We start from the raw sequence: 20,501 nt of genomic DNA on the forward strand, positions 1-20,501 counted from the left end.
CTACTCTTATTACGCGAAGATATGTTTAATTAGACTGGGTTGATTCTAAATGGCGTTAGAACTAAAAGGCGACGAATAAATTATATAAATTAAATAACCTTTATTCATTCAATTAGGGTACTTATCATTTTTACGTAAATACTAAACATCCAGTAAAAATAATGTAAATGGAGATTATTGAAGGGAAATATGGGAAATGAAGGACAGAATCTTCTTGGCAATAAAAGATCCAGTTAGGATGTGGATATCGCGCGTGAAAAAATATGAACCACGCAGTAATGTTCTTTTCAGTTAAAGGATTGGTAAATAGAGGTTGAAACATTTCAAATTGTACACTGTGTGGCAAATGTGAATATGATATAGGCATTATAGGAAAAGGACTAGTAATATCATCTTCAAATAAAAAGAGACGTTTCAGGCGTGATATGGTGGAATATCATGATTAATTAAAAATAGCAATTTTCCACAAAAATAAAATTTAATGCGACCGGTTTCAATGTTACTACATCATCATCAGGTGATGATGTAGTAACATTGAAACCGGTCGCATTAAATTTTATTTTTGTGGAAAATTGCTATTTTTAATTAATCATCTTCAAAATAACAAATAAAATGTTTGGATTCAAAAAGTGAGGTAAGAGGCGAATTATGACGGTTTAAATTCACGTATTTGGGAAAGAGGATTGGTGTTTCCTCCTCAGTAGCAACTGGTTTCCGATTAAGTTCCAGCCACCTGAAAACACGTCCACTTCAGAAATAGGGAGCGAATTCGATACATGAGAACGTTGAAAAAGAGCAACATGTTTCAAATTATGAAGCCCAAGGTAATTATATACATTTCACATACATATCTTCCGGAAGATGAGATGCACTCCTCCTCCATTCAATTACATAATGCTACATTTATTGATCACCCCACTTGAATTTAACAACCCTAGTTATGGATGGCATGGAATCAAGGTTAGTTAAGGTCATGATAATCCGCTGAACACGACAAATTGACAACACTTGAAAATAGTGGCTAAGGTAAAGAACGTTAATAGACTCTGCCATATAATGCGGTCGAATGACACAAGGAAAACTCACAACTAAAACAACTACATAAATTCGAAGGAAATCGCTATGTATGGTATAAGTGTGTGTGTATACATACATATATATATATATATATATATATATATATATATATATATATATATATATATATATTCACATGGAAATAGATATAAGGAAAAGGGATAGGAACACACAAAGGACGAACATAGGAGAGGTGGGGAAGGCGGAATCGAACAGATCACGAGCGTAAAAATATTTCCTTGACCGGGACTTGAACACAGGATCTTTCCACTTACCGAGCTCGTATATTTATATACATATATGTATATATATATATTTCTTTGTTCATATTTTTTATAACTAAATGGCAATTTATATGGGAGGAAACGATTCTTTATTTCATTCACCACTACCAGCACGGAAATAATTACGCAAGTTAAGTTTCCACCCAGCGTAATAGGGTTTCAACTTGGGTTCTAGGGGAATAACAAATGACGCCTTTTCCCATGCCTCTTCAGGCACGGGCGAACTTTCACGTAATTACGACGGCCACTAGCCATTCAGTTCAATAGCAACCCGAGATGAATTCACTCGCGCCTTGGCATCCTTTTTAGAAAACCCGGCAAAGGCTCCGGAACGATTACATCTGCGAACGATAATGAAGAATAAGAAACGGAAGTTGGTACGGATAAGTGAGCGGTTAAATAAAAAGGGGGATTTCTCAGGGAGGATGTCGAGGGAGTTACAAAACCCGAAGGAGAATGGAATAAGGAGTACCTAATGACGTCTAGCATTAGCACCAGACCACTTACGCAATATACTACCTTGAACAAAAAGTTCCCGGAATAACCACCGTGTGGCGCTCCCATCGTTCCGATTTGAGTTCTGTTTTTTTTTGTTAAATTGGTACATCTGTTGTTGATATTCCCTTTAAATCTTAGTGTCATAACTTGACATTTGCAAAAGTTACGTAGCCAAGAGTACATCTATCTCTGTGTGTGTTGGCGATTTTTTACAATTGCAGAAATGGATTTAAATTTGCAACAACGACCTTGTATTAAATTTTGCGTAAAAAACGGATTTAGTGGCGCACGGACGTTGGAAATGTTGGAAAAGTGTTTCGGCAACGATTCTCTAAAAAAAACGGTCGTTTACCAGTGGCACGAGCGGTTCAGAAGTGGTCGTGAGTCAATCGAAGAAGATGAACGCAGTGGCAGACCATCGACATCGAAAGTCGGTGAAAAAATTGATAAAGTAAAAGAAATGTTGGTCAATAACCATCAGAGAAATAGCGGAGGACTTGAACATTGCCTATGGATCCGCCCAAGACATTGTGGTTAATGATTTGGGTTTCCGTCGTGTAGCAGCAAAGTTGGTGCCAAAAGACCTCAATTTCATGCAAAAAAGAGACCGTGTTGACGTCGCAAAAGACATGATTTGCGAGGCTGAATCCGATCCCACATTCATCAAAAGGATCATTACTGGAGACGAGACGTGGGTTTATGAGTACGACACGCAATCCAGACATCAGGCAAGTGAATGGCGTTCACCAAATGAGCCGAGACCAAAAAAACCACGTCGTTTTCAGTCAAAAAAGAAGGCAATGCTGACGGTTTTCATGGATTACAACGGTGTAGTGCATCATGAATTTTTGCCAGAAGGCCAGACAGTAAACAAAGAGTATTATTTGGGCGTTATGAGACGTTTGCGTGAAGCAATTCGCCGAAAGAGACCAGAAATGTGGGCAGAAAACTCGTGGATTTTGCACCATGATAACGCACCGTCGCACAGTGCTATCATTATTCGTAATTTTTTGACGAAAAATGCAACAAATACCATCCAACAGCCACCGAATTCACCTGATTTGGCTCCCTGTGACTTCTTTCTGTTCAATCGAGTTAAAAAACCATTACGGGGAACGCGTTTTAGCAGCCGAGAGGAAGTAATGGAAAAATCGCAGGAAGCACTGATGGACATACCGAAAACCGACCGTAACTTTTGCAAATGTCAAGTTATGACACTAAGATTTAAAGGGAATATCAACAACAGATGTACCAATTTATCAAAAAAAACAGAACTCAAATCGGAACGATGGGAGCGCCACACGGTGGTTATTCCGGGAACTTTTTGATCAAGGTAGTATAATCCACGGTAATACCGTATACGTGGAAATTATATTGCAGCATGGTGTCTCCCATCCCGAAACAAAACCATGCGGAGAATTACCCGCGCGCGCGAGACTGACAGGTTTATTTGTTCATCTTATACCAGCGAACTAATTTTAAAATCCAACATTAGTAATCGCGATTCACTGGGTACACTTGGCGGTGACTGCAGCCCAAATGGCTAACACTATTATCATACAGAGATTTACTTTTTACACTGAGAACCTTTGATACTCTCCCATTCAAGCGTTGAAATTACCGGCTGACTATCGTTGCTCCAGATTTGGTCAGCACTCGGTTATCCCTCAGCAGAGTTCGGCTACATCTAAAAGGCGTAGGCGTTCAACGTAAGAAAATTAAGATTGAACTGCAACATGCTTCCACGATAAATTTCACTCATCTGAACGCCAGAGGACTCTCGTACTTCTACCTCTCTCTCTCTCTCGTCTCGGACTTAATACAAAATAAATTCAATCAAAGGATTAAGATGTAACGGTACGTGTCTGTGTATTTTGGAAACACCGCGCTTCCTATTTGGTTGGCTAACAGGAAATTATTTTCGTCAGCGGACGACCTACAAAGAAGAGTTTCATAAGAACCTTTAAGTGTAATAGCTTATCGAGCATGCATCTTTCTGTAATTATTGCGGAAAGAGAACTGCTACGACTCGTTGCATTATTCAATCATGGGCACCAAAGCTCCTTCTGTCTTCGGATTGTAACGGGAGGCACCACGTGCACCAACCCGAGACGGGGCGATCGGAAGAGAAAGCACAAGTACAAAAGCAAAACACAATCCACGATAGGAATCGCGAGGCGGGGGAACATTCCGTGAAAATTCGACTCCTTTATACACTCAACCTTCAGACCACAGGAGAGATCCGTTAGATTCTCCTTTCCGCGGACAACTATTATGGAAAAACATGAATAATGGAACGATTTTGGATTCTTTACCATCCAGGGACACGGGGTATTAGGGGGCGAACGGCGGGCGAGGGAGGACGACCCTTTGACAGGTGGAACGAAATTTCTAAGCGTGTCGTTTCTGCTCGTTGAAATGCACGCCCGAATCTCCGAGAGCTCAACTTCTTAAGCGAAGAATGGAGGAAAATGTACCCGAACAATCACAAGTACAGTCATAAATAAATACATACATACATATATTTGCTATATATATACACACACGCACAAATATACATAAACACAGTAATCAACCCGAAGGTCGGTTTGGTAGGTGATGGTAGAGTAGTCCCACCAAGTACTAAGCCCGACGGCGTGTGAAATTCCCACATCAGGGTAGGGGGGCCAGTTCGTTTCCCTGTGCCGGTTATGGTTTCCCAGGAAGATCTAGTACCCGAAAAACCACATAGCTTGGGTAGAGCTGCAGGTGCCCGAAGACTTTCCCGGGAATCTAACCCGGGACCTTACGGTCAGTAGTCCAACGCTCTACCCCCTGGACTACCGCGACCCTATATATATTCGTGTGTGTATGTATGTATATCTTTATGTCCAACATACTAGAGGCGCTTGGATTTGACTATGACCACGGAAGAATTATCCATAACCTGTACAAGATTCAGGTTACAACAATTCAAACGAAAAATTGAAGAAAAATAGCAGCCAAAATAAACAAAGGAGTAAGACAAGGATGCAACCTTTCGCCAGCAATATTCAACGTATACCTGGAAGAGGCAATAAAAGAAACACAGCAACTGGGTATCAAAGGAGTCAAGGTAAATGGAGAAGAAATCAACATGCTACGGTTTGCAGATGACATCGCAGTAGTGGCGGAAACGCGAGAGGAACTGCAAGCAACTCTATGTGCTAAGGATTAAGTACTGGGGGAATATAATATGAACATCAACAAGACGAAGACTAAAATCCTTGTGTGCGGAAGAGAGAAGCGAAATGCAGACATCACAATTCGAGGGTTGAAACTAGAATAAGTGGAATCCTTCATCTGCCCGGGCAGCAACATAATATGGGATGGAAGAAGTTTGACCGACAGCAAGCGAAGAATTGCCCAAGCTAAGAACGCATTCAAGAAGAGGAGGCAATTACTATGTTCAAAGAACCTAAGACTGGAAACAAGGAAGCAATTTCGTATGGAGCATGGTTTCGAGGTTTCGAGACTTGGAACATAGGAAAAATGGACCAGCGAAGAAAGGAAGCCTTTGAAACATGGTGCTGAAGGAGAATGCTGAAGATTAAATGGACAGACAGGATAGCAGAAGAGGATAGGACCATATGGAGAACTCTACGGCAGAGAAGATGTAGATGGATTGGACACACATTGAGACACAATGGATTGATTAGGAATATAATGTAAGTAAAAATAGAAGGGAAGATTCCACGCGGAAGACCAAGAGATAGGTACATATGACAAATTAAGGACGTTTTAATTGTTTTGTAGATTTCGTTTTTTTTAACTGAAAGAACACCTGGCAGAAGGCAATGTAAGGTTCCTTGCATATACATTAAAATAAAAAAAAGCTTCGGCGAGACGGGTTGCCTTGTTTCACAACGAACTAACGGGTGCTTCCCAGCCTCGTGTTACACAAGGATTTCCGAAAAGAATGAGAGAAAATTCTGGGTGGCCGACACCGATATTACATAAAGGTACCGTGGAATAATAACTTATTGTACTACCAATATATTTTCACATTGAATACGATATTCAAACTCGTTTATGAATTACATTATCAGCGGGTATAAAACCCGATGAACCCCACAGTGGCTCGGAATGGTTTTATTGTCGTACCGACTTACTGAAATTTTAGGAACTAATTGTGCAACAAGAATAAGCAGCAGGACTGAGTGCACAAGTAATTACCCAAAAGTGTTTTAATAATCACGACACAACTAGCGTATTGAATGGCAATCTCGAAAATAAAACGAGCTATCCACGTTTGGTATCGCCGAAAAGATGAATAAGTGCTCTGTTACATGATTGCTCAACATTGCGAAACATAACTTTTCGCAGTTACAAATTAATCCTGAGAGAACTCTTTCGCATATGAGTTCTATAAAACAGATTACACCAAAGAGAGCCGGCAATCAAGCCATAACCTTCTCATGTGCCTTTGGAATAACAAAACCGATGTCACCGAGGCTAAAAAAATTACCTCCCGATTAGATTGTTCACGGAGGTAGTAGTCTTCGTATATTTCACAGATGATTACCATTCCTGTTTTTCAATTTTGATTAAAGTAACAAGGCATGTCGTTGAAAAAGTCTCCAAATTCTTAAAAAAGTGTCCACATGCTTTTCAGATTAGAATGGCAACTAAGTTTTTCGGGAAACGCAATCAGTTGACAGCTAAAATATAATTTTCATATTGCCTGAAAAGAGAAATTCAAAAAAATCCTGACTAATGCAAATCCTGAGTTACCGTAGCAAATTATTCAGTAGTTCCAAGTAACATCTCCAAAAATAGACTCAACGACCGTCTATATTTTAATTTTATTCGAATTTCTTGATGTTTAAATCCGGGGAACATATATACACAGGAAAGTCAATTAACACAAGTGACATACGCATTATCCACGAGTGCTGAGAATGCGGGAGATAGATCTCGGAAACAGCTGTTTCTTTTCTTCTTGGCCTCAAGTTCAATTTATCATTAATTTCATGCCCCGCCGGTTACGGGCGAAAGTTGAAATCTTCATAATGAGACAGACGTAAAGCATAAGATCTTGACATTGTTACACGCTATCGCGCCTGAACAAAGCGAGTAAATTATGTCCGAATCGCCGTGAAAAAAATCGTTCACGGTCCCATGCTAAGCACAACGAAAGTAAGAGTGGGAGGAGTTCGATTTTGTTACAGCCGCCGAACAATGCCGTAAACTGTTACCGCACAGCGGTGAGAGGGCAATGAAAACTGCGAAACACTGAGTGCGCAGATTAGGCATTCTAAAAGAATGATGATCTTCCGATTTTTTATACTTCCATCCAAGTTTTTCTCTGAATATTCTATCGAGAGGTTGGAATGTGATTAAGTACTTTTTATGGACCATAAATAAACATTCAGCGCGCCACAGATATCACAGAAGTGGTAACATATTTTTTGCACGCGCGATGGACCACGTCAAACACGACCTAATCTCTGTACTATGTAAATGAAACACGAATGTAATAGGAAATTCCCGATTCCGAATAGCATTACTTAATATCTCCAAAAACTCGACAATCTCTTTTAAATATTGAGGTATTTTCAACATTTTTTCGATATTACTAATAGAAAGAATTAAAACGCGAATCATTTTGACACCATTTCATAATTTTCACAATATCTCTGCAACGAAGATCATACTCGAGCAAATAATTTATACATGTGGAAGACTCTCACCAATTTCTGCTGGTAGCCCTTGCCCCCGAGTGACTGCAGCTTGATACCGGAAACATCTACAAAACTTGATTATGTTCCATTTGTAACATTGCTAGATAGGAAATAAATTACAAAAGTAATTTTGACATAGAATTCTTTAAAAGACAGAAAGAGGATAATAGATACCGTGAGCGCCCAGCGTCTCATATGCTGAAAATGTTGGCACATTACAATTACACGTCCTAATACTTCCCATCATGCCTTGCACCTAGTCTGAAACCTCTCTTAAACCTAGTAGTGCACCTCTCCCTCCGGTACTGACACAGATCACTACGGGGAAATAACTGAAATATACTGCCAATTTAGAGCGAAGAAATAGCCTATCAAGTAACCTTCCTGAACAAGGGGCTAAATAAAAATCGCCCATTCCGAACGACTCTTTGAGAATAATGCCATTTTAAATTACATTCTGTAAAGAAGAATTGTAATGAGGTACCATGACCGAAAAACCCGGCTATTTGAAATCCGTAGCTCGTTAACTATTGAATACTTTTTCTTCTTTCTAAGGATTATTTTCCAATCACTAAATATATTAAAGTTATGGGTTAATTGAAAGAAGGGACCATTAGGTCTCAATTTCGCCCAAATAAAGACCTCTATCTATCTATCTAAATATATTCTTCGTACCATTTTTGCCTTTGCTTTCTATATCTTCTATATTCTTTGAAACACGTACACATAGAGACTGTAACCTTGACTCCAATGAATATATAACTCCGACAGTTTTTGGCGCTACTTCCCGGGAGTCTTAGATACCATGGTCGAATTGAAAATGGTTCTTAACTTTCCAAGAAGTTATAAATTGAAGGACGACCGTTTTCCCAGATAGTTTGCATTTTAATCCCGTTCTAATGCACAAAGCCATGGTCCATAAAAGCGAAACTTGCTTTAAGATATTCTGAAGAACATTTTGGGAAAATTTTGAAAAGAGTGTCAACCTCGTGACCGTGAGTTCATAAGCAAAATAATATCTCTTTAGCCTGGTTTCACCAAATGAAGTACATATCAAATCCCATGTATTTGTTTATAATAACTACAATAAGAATTTCAATGAATTACCAAGGTGTGAGGAGAATATAACAGTTTCATCTTACAAATTTCACACTGGTGACATTCAGGAGGCGGAATAGATTATTACTGCAAGACGAAATAGAAAATATTCATTAATTTCCGGCAATAATAAAAATCTACGCAATGAACCTACATACGTAATAAAAACACGTCGAAGGCATTTACATTAACAAAGCGTATGCTGCGGACTAAATAAAAATAGTATAACGATTCCGCAGAGTTAAGCTTGGAACCATTTCCTTAAATAAACAAATTGAGTAGCTTCAGGCGTGATGTGGTGGAAGTCGAACACAATGAATAACTGATCGAAGCACTTTTCCACTTGATATCAAGTGGAAAATTACTTCCATCAGTTATTCATTATCCTTAAATAAAGATAATCTATGCGTAGTGAAATGATAAAATGAATCTAGCTGATTGGTAATCCAAAGGGAGTTAAATGCCCCAACTATTCCAATGCCATGTAACGTTATATATATTTAACTTGACATTTGATTCACAATTATCTTAAGTTGGGATTTGATTAATGAAAACGTCTTTTTGCGTAAGAAGACGACACAACATTAATACCATCCAAATTATTTTTTGGGAGTAAGGATACGCTAAAATTATATCGATTTAGGACTTCTTAAATTAATTACGGCTTATTAGCGAAAAACGATTTATTTTTGTTGCAATATGGCAAAGCAAGGAGGGTATTTTATTACGAGACGAGTGAAGAGAAACCCTTAATAGTTGAATTAAGTAGTTTTGAGGAGAGTTTCTTTGAATAAGAAGATAAATCCTTTTTTAGTCTCATTGCTTTCAGATTTTACTGTTATTACTATCGATAATCTACCGGTTAAGGTAGGCTTTTGATGGAAACAAGCTACCAAAGAGTAAAGCGACAATTCCCTGGTCTCTCCTAACAAAACAAAACTTGATATCCAACACCACAACTGGCCCCCTCTTAAATTCCGCATACCTCCTTCCTACCTTCAATTCGTCCAACATCCCTATCCTATTCCCACTCCTTCCTCGCTTACCTAACATTCTCCCCTCTATCAGTCTTCAACATTCCATTGCCTATCAAAATGCTCTGGATTCACATTTCCTGGCTCGTTTGGATTTTCCCCTACAATCCCCCACCACTGAGCGATGGAAAAATCTTTCATTGAAAAGCCGCGTTAAACAGCACAAGATTTATGGCAACATACAACAGAATAGGCAATGGAATATAAATAAGCGTAAAAAATATCTCGAAATGGACCACAATCAAAACGTGCTTCGTCCTTTTCCTGCGGAATCAAAATAACATATTTCCAATCAATCACATCATCATGTATCGAAAACAAATATATGCAAAGGGCCATAAGATAAGCCGAAACCGAAGGTGGGAATATGGCGGGACATTGAGCAAATGAGATATAGGGTACAACAGAAAATGTAATGTAACACGGAAAACACGTCTATTTTGCACGATAATACAATGATTTGATGGAAACTTTGATACGGAGGGTGGCTTTGCACGGCACGGAAATATGGTCGCTGAAGCGAGATGATAGGCGTAGATTGGAGGGTTTTGAAATGTGGAATGGGAGGAGGATGGAAAAGGTGAAGTGGATAGAAAAGAAAACAAATGAGGAAGTGCTAGGAATGGTAGGGGATTGATAAAAGAAATCATAAGGAGACAGGAAAAATGGATGCAAAGCATATTGATTAGCAGTGTAATGTTGAAAACTAAGAAAGAAGGGAGAATGTTAGGCAAATAAGGAAGCGGCAGATGCAGGATAGGGATGTTGGAAGAAATGACGAGAGAAATTATACGGAACTGCAGAGGGGTTTATTGCAGAGCCCGATGTCAGGTTGTGTTTTTTGTAGAAGAGGCAAGGGAATTATCGTAACGCCGTTGTGTAGCCTTGTCCATACAAACCCTACATTAACCAGTAGATTACTAATAATAATACAATGATATCAACCAATGCGCAAAGGAAGTTCAATAAGCTTTTGGTGGACAAAGGACTCGAAGAGGTTCGGACGGCCGAGGGGTAACCTCTTCTGTATCGCCCAGCGTAAAAATAACGTGAGTTTTGAGCAACATTGGCAAAAACACGTTTTCTTAAAACTGAAAGACAGTTGCGCTGCATTTCTTATGTTCAAGCAAATGATTAATATATCCCGAAATGCTATTCATGGATAATTATTCAATTGGTACACTTCTAAATATCGGGAGGCAAGGTAGAATAAGTCACAGTTTCTGGCCGGATTTGGAAGGAAATCATATCAAAAAAAGAGATTTTAGACATTTTCCACAAAATAAAATGTTTTTACAAACGAAGCGCGTTTCAACTCCCCAGAGTCATCGTCAGTTAGAAGGAAATCTCGTGGCCCGGATGGTGACCTTTTGAGTTGACAAGCGCGTCATTTATAAAAACTTTTTATTTGATAGAAAACTCCAAAAATGTCTTTTTTAATATGGCATTACAACTTATTCTAGCTGGTGAAAGTATTCCTTAACAGGTAGAGATGGCTCATGTGATGGAAATACAAGAGTATCCAAATGTATTCTGGCAATAAGTTTATAATTACAACTTTACCCTCGTTGGGGATACGCTTGAAATTACCAAGATGAATAACTGTTTTTCGATTTGAGAAGAAATGCCGACCCATGTGTCATTGAATCGCGAAACGACCGATTCTGTCTCATTCAAAAGCGTTTAGAAGAGGTGAACTGACGTAGCACATAGTTTCCATTTCTCCTCAAACAATTTCATTCCCACATTCCAGTTCAAACATCGCAGTGCAATTAGATGATGTAGCAATCTCGACACCAGGTTGCATACGTGCAATTGTGATTGGGGGGAAAATTACCGAGATTGGAAAACGGCGAGACACTTCTTCAAAGTGAGTTTGCTGTTGAGGTAATTCAATGCCATTTCCCGTTGTCAGCTCTCGCGAACGAATTTATCATTTTCTGCGAATGCGTTTTCCAACTCAAACGGAAACTTTCGCGGGTACTGCAACCCAAATCAATCAAATGCATCAACAGGTGAAAGGGAAAGCACTGCTTCCCGTCATTCACGTCGTCCGAAAGGGAGAAGTGAATGACGGGACGGCGAGTGCGTCCAATGGAGCAGGAAAACTTGGCAAGAGCGCAGATCCCAGCTACGATGAAGGACCATCAGCTGACCTTAACGTGGACTTCGCTACCACATTACCTCGTCACACTCAAAATCAAATCTCTACAAAAAATGGCCCTCAACCACCACCCATTCATTCTCATTGTGTTCGGAAATTCAATGACTTTGGGGAAAATCAGTCACGGCGTCCGTCGTTGACAACCGCAGCGTCGGTGTTATCCTTGTGGGAGGACTCATTAGGACCAGGACTGTCAGATATGAATATGCTCCGCATGGCTTCAGTTTCATCCCAGAATGAAACTTTACCGTTGGAAAGAACCACTGCGCTCCGGAACTTTTCTTTTCAGAACTATTTTATGTTCATGACAGGCATTAGTATATATTACAGCGAAATTTATGGAAAGAACATTTAAAATCGTTCTGCAGAATGAGATTTACACTTTTGAATGTGATTACTTCTACAATTACTCTATTTTCGCATTGTTGACTGACTTTTGAAAATGAAGTAGTTGATGACATATATTCCTAATTATCAAAAATAATCAGCAGGAGTTCCGGCATTACTGGAAGAGAACATTGCCACAGTTTCATAAAAATCTTTTGACTCTAATCAGATGAAATCACTTCAGCCATGTATTTACATTACTCTGTTGCATACGACAATGAGGCCATCGAACGCAAACATTTCTGTTCCTTTCATCCATTAACAAGGACTATCTATTTTTCTATTGTATCAACAGGGAAATTGATTATTGAAATATTAGGATTAACATAACTGAGGAAATGGATTATTTTGATGAAAATATCATTATTTTGTAGAAGTTCTCAGATAATTTTTTTATCTGCATTACCTAAATGAAACGTTCCTTCCACATCTTTCCAGAAAAAGGAGGAGTTCCAAATTGAGAATGGCTACTTTTTGTTCAAAATACTTAGCTCCATTTTTGGTATGGTTCCATTGAAATGCAACTATAATGCAAATTCACAGAGAATAATTCTGAAACAATCAGTGCAGGTTTATTTAACATCTCTGGTTAGGACTCGGAAACTCTGAGCAAGTTGAGAACTTGGGAGAGAGAGAATTCTAGAGGATGCCACACTACCAATCATGTTGGAGGAATCAGGGAGTTTATAGATTCAGTACCAACTAATGTAAATATAACAAATATGGGCTAGAGAAAATTAGATTATTTTTTTGTTGTCTCAGGCGTAACTTTATGGAATTTGCATAACATATTGAAATGTAATGAAATAATTGACTTTGTAATTCCACACTAAAGTAAAGTGTGTGGAATCACAAAGTCAATTATTTCATTACATTTCAATAGAGAAAATTATTTTTTCAAATCCATGGTTTGCTACAAAAATAGCAATTTAATCTAAATATTGATACTTCAATGAAAAAATATATCTCTGCAACTTACAATATTTTACTCAGACACAACTCTGGTTTAAATGTTCAATGTCATCATCAGTTAAACATTGAAACCAGGGTCATAAAGCAGGAGGAATCTAAATTATCCCCTGTTCTCCTTAGTTTCTCCATAGCAGTGACAACATATGAAACCAAAGAAAATACTGAAGGAGAGATGATACATATAAAAAAAGGGAAGATGAAGGACAGCATACTGAATTTTCTCAACAAACTTACGATACTTTTGTATACAATACGCTGTGTATATGATAGTGTTGTTTACGATACTGTTATGAGAGAGAAAGAAGGTGATCTGAAGTGGATAGGTGAGAATTGTAGGAGTGATACCATGGTAAATCTGAAGATTAATCATGAAAAAATCATAATAATTGCCAAATTAAGAGGAGCAGAGTAATGGATATGGAGTTTGTAAACTAGAATGCCATGATTAACTGGCTAAACATTTAGAAAAAGGATGGAAAAACATGAAAAGTGTTCTTGAAATGGGAACACCACATATATATTTGCCAAACTCCTACCTCAAAAGAAACAATGATTGTTTCCTCAGATTTTGACACGGGGAAGAATGCACTAGGAAGAATGACACAATACAGAACTCCTGATGGAAAAAAGAAACATAATACATACATATGACATGAGGTCTGAGGAATAGAAAAACAAATGTGAAAAAAGTCAGAGTTTGTACATGGGTACAACCATACCACTAAACATTCAAGGGAAATTAAGACAGAGTACAGGAATAGGGTGCAAACAAGCTAAAGGAATTACTGATGTAAAATATGAAAGAATGAGCCATCAGGAAATTTTTAACTGACAAGTGTACTGAATATATGGAATTCAAAGGAAAAAAATACTGAAATGATTATCAGTATTTTTGTCATCAAATTAATTGTCGAATAAAGAATTCATGAAATGATATTATTTAATGGCAATGATTTCTAAGGATGGGATATGTAATATTTCTCATTACACTTCAAATTACAATGCAACAATTTCAGAGGGCAAAAATCATTCGCCTTGACCGGAATTTGAACCTCGTTCCCTTGATATCCGGCCGAGTGTTTTAGCCAATTAAGATACCGAGGCATCCTCTCACACTGAAATTTTGGGGACTTTAAGGAACAAGATGTGATGAAATACCAGACATAATATGTCACAAATTCTGATTTCTTCAGGAATATAATTTAAATCATGAAAAAATAGTACATTGCTGCTTCCATTAAAAAACATTTTGATTTAGAAGACCACTCAAGACGATGCAACTGAAATTATCTCTGCATAGAACTAAGTACATAATTCTGTTTATTTTCCACAGGTGTGGCTTTCAGGAAGCATATGCTCTGCAACAATATACACTCTTGACCCCGATGGGATCATAAACCCAACGGCCAGCCCTGCTCCGGTCTTGCCCCCTTGGAGATGGACAGCGGAAGATGAAGCACCACTGAGCAGGGACCCCTCTTCACACACATCCCCTCTCCCATCTGCACCAAGACGACCAGGACCCAGACGGCCAACACCAACACCACCATTACCACCTCCCAGGGGGAACACATTTCGATCCAGAAGACCAACATGGCCACCACCAGACAATGAATTCCCTGAGTCATGGAAAAAAGCACTGAGGAGAGCAGCATTCCAGAGCTTACGCAATGGTGCTGGCACTTTGCTTGGGTACCGTGGAATAACGCCAAGCATACAAGATGATGCAGATCATGAGCTTTGGCAACGCCTCTCCATTGCGGAGTTCATTGGAGCAAGGCAGCAAGGTGACCGTGGTCAAGGGCATGACCAGACAGATGTATCAACTCTGGCCGAAGGATTACTCATACACAAAGATGGTGAGCTTATTTTCTTTGTGAGTGATGGGGTCTCATCATGTCCCTGTGGGGATGCGAGAACGTTAGCATCCTGGTCAGTGCGGAGGTTGAGACACAGTGGTCCTGGCAGGGATCAACCGCAATACCAGCTTCATTTTAATGTCATTCCTGTGGTAGATGACCAACAGATAGAAACAGAGCCAGTCAGGGTGGAGCCTTTTAGACACAACCCCTCACCCCTCTTCAGAGGAATACCGATATTCACCAGAAATGGGCCAAAAGAATATAATCCACGCTTTATAGAAGAATATGGCACAGTGGTCAGTGCCTTTCTACGTCAAAGGGATAGCCTTCCAAAATATCAGACAATTAAGGAGAACAGAGACCAAAATAATAACCGCCCACGACAGTACTTTCCGGTTTATGAGTCACATGAGCCTCAGCAGGAATACCACACCCCAGTGCATGATGGATTTCAGATTTCAACGAGGGAGGAATACAGAGGGCCACCAAGAGAAGAATATGAGGTAGAACTGACGGAGGAATACCCTAAGCCCCAACGAGAAAAATTCAGGGAGTCATTAAGGCAGAATTACCACAAACAATATGGCGATGAGCATTACACTTCATTCCAACCACAAGAAGAAGCAGTTGAAGAATACCAACAGCATTTCAGTGGACAACAAGAGAATACAAACTCAAGGAGGCAGCAAGTTCGATATTATAGGCAAAGGTACACAAGTTATCAACCACATGAAGAAACAAGACAACAATATCATCACCATTATAGAGACCAATCAGCATCATTTTCTGGTTACCATCAACCCTCCCAAGCACTCAAGGTGTTCAGACCATCAACACCATTTCAGCGCTTTTCTGAAGCAGACCCACTCTACCTAAGTGGAAAGACACAGGATCAAAGAGCACTGTCACAGGCCCTTGTTGCACAGCAAGAACCAATATCTCAAGTATCCCTGATTCCTGTGCAAACCATACAAGGAATAGAAATTCCGATTGAAAACCTCTTCAGAAATAATTGGCAGAATGGTGATCAAACCTCAGGTTCTCAAGATAAAAGTGAGAACGACCGAAATATCTCGGCACAAGGCTCTTTTGGGGACTGGACAACCATAAACATGCAAACCAAGGAAGTTGGACCTCAAGCTACATCATCAGATGCAAAACTACACAATTCCTGGAGAAATAGCTACAATGAATCATTTTCCACAAAATTACACATTAAAAGCCAGAGGGAACATAGAGTAGAGTCTTATCCGAGAGGAAGTCAGTCCTTGTCTGCATTGGCAAGAGTCACAGAGCACTTAAGCCAAAGTTTCAATGATGAAGGTTTATCATCAGTAAAATCAAGAGTATCTTCATGGAGAGATGGGTTGGGGGCAACAGTGGATTCTAATTCAAAAAATTCAAACAAACAGGAAACAAGAATACAGCCATCAAGCAATAAAAAACCTTAAAACCACATGAGTGAGCCAGTAATAGAGCACACAAATAATTTCATTTGAAGTGAACTGTTTATCTAAATTATGCTTTTGGTGTACTTATATTTGCCTGGTATACATATCTTACATCTTGTGGAAAAACCTTTATAACTACATGGAAGACACTGTATAATAGATGTTGAAAATAGCTATCAAAATAGCACTGATACTTGAAGCCCGATTTTTCAAATTATATTGTTTGCTGTTCCCTTTTGCAATGAAAAAGCCATTCCATAGGCGATAAGTTGACTTAAAATAAAATAAATGGGGAAACTCATGTAAAAATACAAATATACAAACAAATCAGACAAATTTTAAAAACTGACTCTTACTATTATTCGAATAAGAACATAATTTGATTCTGTTATGATTAAATTAAGCTATTAACTGTCTGATTTTAAAAAGCCAAAAAAAGAAATGAGGGGCCCGTGAAATTGGAATCAATTCATAAAGTCACAAAAAGTAGAAATTCATTCTTACCTGCATTCTCCCCAGTGTATTTATACTTTGGCTCTGTTTTAGCAGGTATGAGAGATTCAAATGCCTCTGGCATGATGTCCCGTATTCGTTGATGGTATGACAACCTAGAAATAAACCATGTCTTCATTTAACTGTTGATTTCTTGTGTTAGGTTAGGCATGAAGATGAGATATTGTGATATTATCATCTCTAAATGTGATACAATAAGTTCCATGTAAATAAGATTTTCAGTAATAAAAAAAAGAAATTGAAACCATTTTGTTAAGGTAAATTCAATTGTTTTATATAAGAGTAGAGAACATTGTAGACCAAATTAGAGATAATGGACATAAATACTTTAGGGGAAAATGACAATATAAATGTATTTTTGTGAAAGTAAAAGGAATAATGTAATAAACAGTTTTTGAAAAAAATAAATTGAGTTACATTACAATAGAAGCATCATTACCTTAAAGATTTAAGCAAGACTTCTCTGATGAATTTAGGCCTCGGGTGCTCTGGATCTAGCTGTAAGGAACTTTCCCAATCATCCCAACTCCATCGAAATTGGAAATTACTTAAGTGATATGAGAACCAGTTCACAAATCTGCAATAATCAAAACCATAACATTATAAATAAACATTAAGACAGTGAAAATTTAAATGCACTGACCTATCAAAAGTTTTTCAATTACATACCTGTCGAAACATGATGTATTCATTGTGTCGATTCTACTGTACAGAAGCTCAGTGGCCTGGGCTAAAACCTAAACGGCAAGGCAATATAAAAGAAACCTTAAGACATAATAATACAGATTAAATTGCTACATTAAAGTAAAGAATCCTATCACCAATGTACATACATGCTCCAGTTAAGTGTGCTAGGATGAGTACTTTCAATAATTACCTGAGGCATTGTACTTGGCTCAAGTTTGCAGAGTTCAATTAAAATAGATCCATAAGCAATTTCCAGAAATCTTGGAGAGGGCATATGGAACAGTTCGGCAAATATCACTTCAACAATCATGTAGTCCAGAGGTATTTTCAGCTTGTACGGATAATTCAGCAAGTTTGCAGCACTAGAAAAGGAAACAAGGGGCATTTTCAAACTTTTTACATCAAAATGTTTTTTTAACATACATCAAATGCCTTGACTGAACCCAACTTACCAATCTTTCCGTTCCAAATGGTGCATCTCTAGGATTTGATGAAGATGTTCCTCAATGAGAAATCTCTCAATGGAATGGGCTCCCGGAAGGCTAGGTCCCTGAGTAGGTAGAAGAGAAAATGATTCCAACCAATCAAAATCAGGTGAAAATTTTCAAAGCATAGCCAATTTTCAAAAACATGACATTAAGGAGAATTGAATCCTACCCTATTTACCTCAAATTCCATTGGAAAAATATTATATATCCTTATACATGTGCTGAATACATTAGGCATTGGAATCAACAAAAACTCAAAAAGTGCTTTCAGGTTTTGATAAGAATTTTAAATACAGCCAAAATTATGAGGAAGATATGAAAAGTAGCAGGAAGTTGTGAATGTAATGATAATTTTGAATACAACCATTACATATTTACTCTCAATACTCATTCGTTGAGTAAAACATATATTTTCACAGCCTTTTTTGCCTCAAACGATGCATACTGAGATAAATTTTCAAAATAATATCTAAAGTATAACAGATAAAGAAGTATAAATGTAACTTTTGATTGCTATGCGGCATTTCAATATGCTTCCTAAATTTGCATTACTTCTTTCAGATATCTGGAAAAATCATTCCCAAGTTGATTTTTATAGTTTTCAGAGCAAGAGAGCAAATTTAGATTACAGACGTTTAAAAGATTTTGAAAATATACTCTTCTGAACGTACGGTCAGCTATTTACACAGAATTAGAAAAATAATCATTCATAACAATAGAGATGAACAATTGTATTCCAAATATTTTCCAGGTGCTTGATGATCAAAAATTTTATTTACACAGAATTAGAAAAATAATCATTCATAACAATATAGATGAACAATTGTATTCCAAATATTTTCAAGGTGCTTGATGATCAAAAATTTTTTTAAGGCTCTATTTTCAGAGACCTTTTAAAATATTATTTTAACACTTTTTCACCACATTTCCTTCTCTTTGAGACAGACAAAAATACGGAATGGTACATGCATGATATCTTTGGAGAGCATATTTGACTGCAACTTTGCAGGTAGCAAAGCTCCAGTTCAATGAGTAAATTTAGAGCTGGATTCGTAAAATGATGTCATGAAGGCTACTTAAGAGTGACCAAATGTTCCATGAGATTAAAAATGGAATATCTTTTGGGTACCAATACCATTGCAATGCATTTTAAAGGGAAGGTCTGGAAATTTTATGAAAAATGTTTGGATATATCACAGGTGTGTATCACAGAAATCATAGAATAAGAGTGGTGCAGTTTTTGAATGATTAACTAGGCAGCAATCCCTTGTAACACAATAGGTATCAAAGATTCGATTGGCTACACAATACACTTATACTTACCTCAGGACAGTCCGTGTAGTCAAACATACGAAAAACTACCCATGGCATTGGGTATTGATAACTATCATGATGGGGAGGAGGAATGATGGCAGGGAGAGTATGCTGTAGAGCTTCACAGAGTATGCTGTCAAATGCAAGGTATGGCCGTGGAATGTGCTTCTCTGCCCAGTTGTCCTGCTTAAGCTTTTTAATCTGGGCCCAGAGGCAGTCCAAGTACTAAAAACAAAATGGGAATATCACAGAAAATGCCAGAGGTACCTAAAATCCATAACTACTAAACAGAGATGTAAACTTCTAAAAAAATTCTCTTTTGAGCCATTTTTGATCAAACAAATCTATATTTTTCCAGGATTATTATTTCAAATTGTGAGGTTTTTCATGGTTAAAATGAGAACTAAAGCTTATGAGTGAAGTGATTACGATCTTGGATGTCAAGCAAATGAACTGGATAAACTTGAGTATACATGAAAGAATTAGAAAAGACAAGGATTCAGTCTACCTGTTGCAAACAGATTGCTAGTTAGCTCAAACTTATATTGGCAGGTTTGATATGAAATCAATGAACGATTAAACTTGGTATTTTTTCACAAAACTTTTCAGAAAATTTTTTCAAAACTTTTTGTGAAAAAATATCAAGTTTAATCATTTAGCAATCATAAATTTTCCCAAAGTAGAGCCTGAAACCATTGAATTAGTAAAAAATATTTTTAACTGTTGGGATTTCATACCTCCTCTTGTGGATGGACGGTGCCAGAATACCATACTTGGAGAGCTGCATGGTGATGCTTTGTCCTTTTTCTTATGAATATTTCGATGGTGGTGAGCAAATGCTCAAATGCTTGCTCTTTCTTTTCATACAGTTCTCTGCCAACCCATGGAAGAGTAGCAAGAACCGAAAACACATACCAGTCTTTGCGAACCTGAAAGAATATGATATTGTTTTAGGTCCTTTTGCTACCTC

The 20,501-nt window shown here is 37.9% G+C and overlaps 1 protein-coding gene across 1 annotated transcript in view; it reads right to left on the minus strand.

Moving 5' to 3' along the window:
• Positions 1–20,501, minus strand: part of Cbp80 (Nuclear cap-binding protein subunit 1) — a 52,682-nt gene that overhangs the window by 28,792 nt on the left and 3,389 nt on the right. Inside the window, exons 5-11 of the mRNA XM_071594171.1 lie at positions 20,269–20,460; positions 19,541–19,756; positions 18,182–18,279; positions 17,920–18,091; positions 17,712–17,779; positions 17,482–17,619; positions 17,034–17,137 (exon numbers count right to left, since the gene is read on the minus strand). Of these exons, the coding sequence (XP_071450272.1) occupies positions 17,034–17,137; positions 17,482–17,619; positions 17,712–17,779; positions 17,920–18,091; positions 18,182–18,279; positions 19,541–19,756; positions 20,269–20,460 (988 nt within the window). The remainder of the gene's footprint in view (positions 1–17,033; positions 17,138–17,481; positions 17,620–17,711; positions 17,780–17,919; positions 18,092–18,181; positions 18,280–19,540; positions 19,757–20,268; positions 20,461–20,501) is intronic.

Source organism: Hetaerina americana, unplaced genomic scaffold (genome assembly GCF_022747635.1).
Source record: "Hetaerina americana unplaced genomic scaffold, ioHetAmer1.1.p SCAF_6, whole genome shotgun sequence".
NCBI lineage: Eukaryota > Metazoa > Arthropoda > Insecta > Odonata > Calopterygidae > Hetaerina > Hetaerina americana.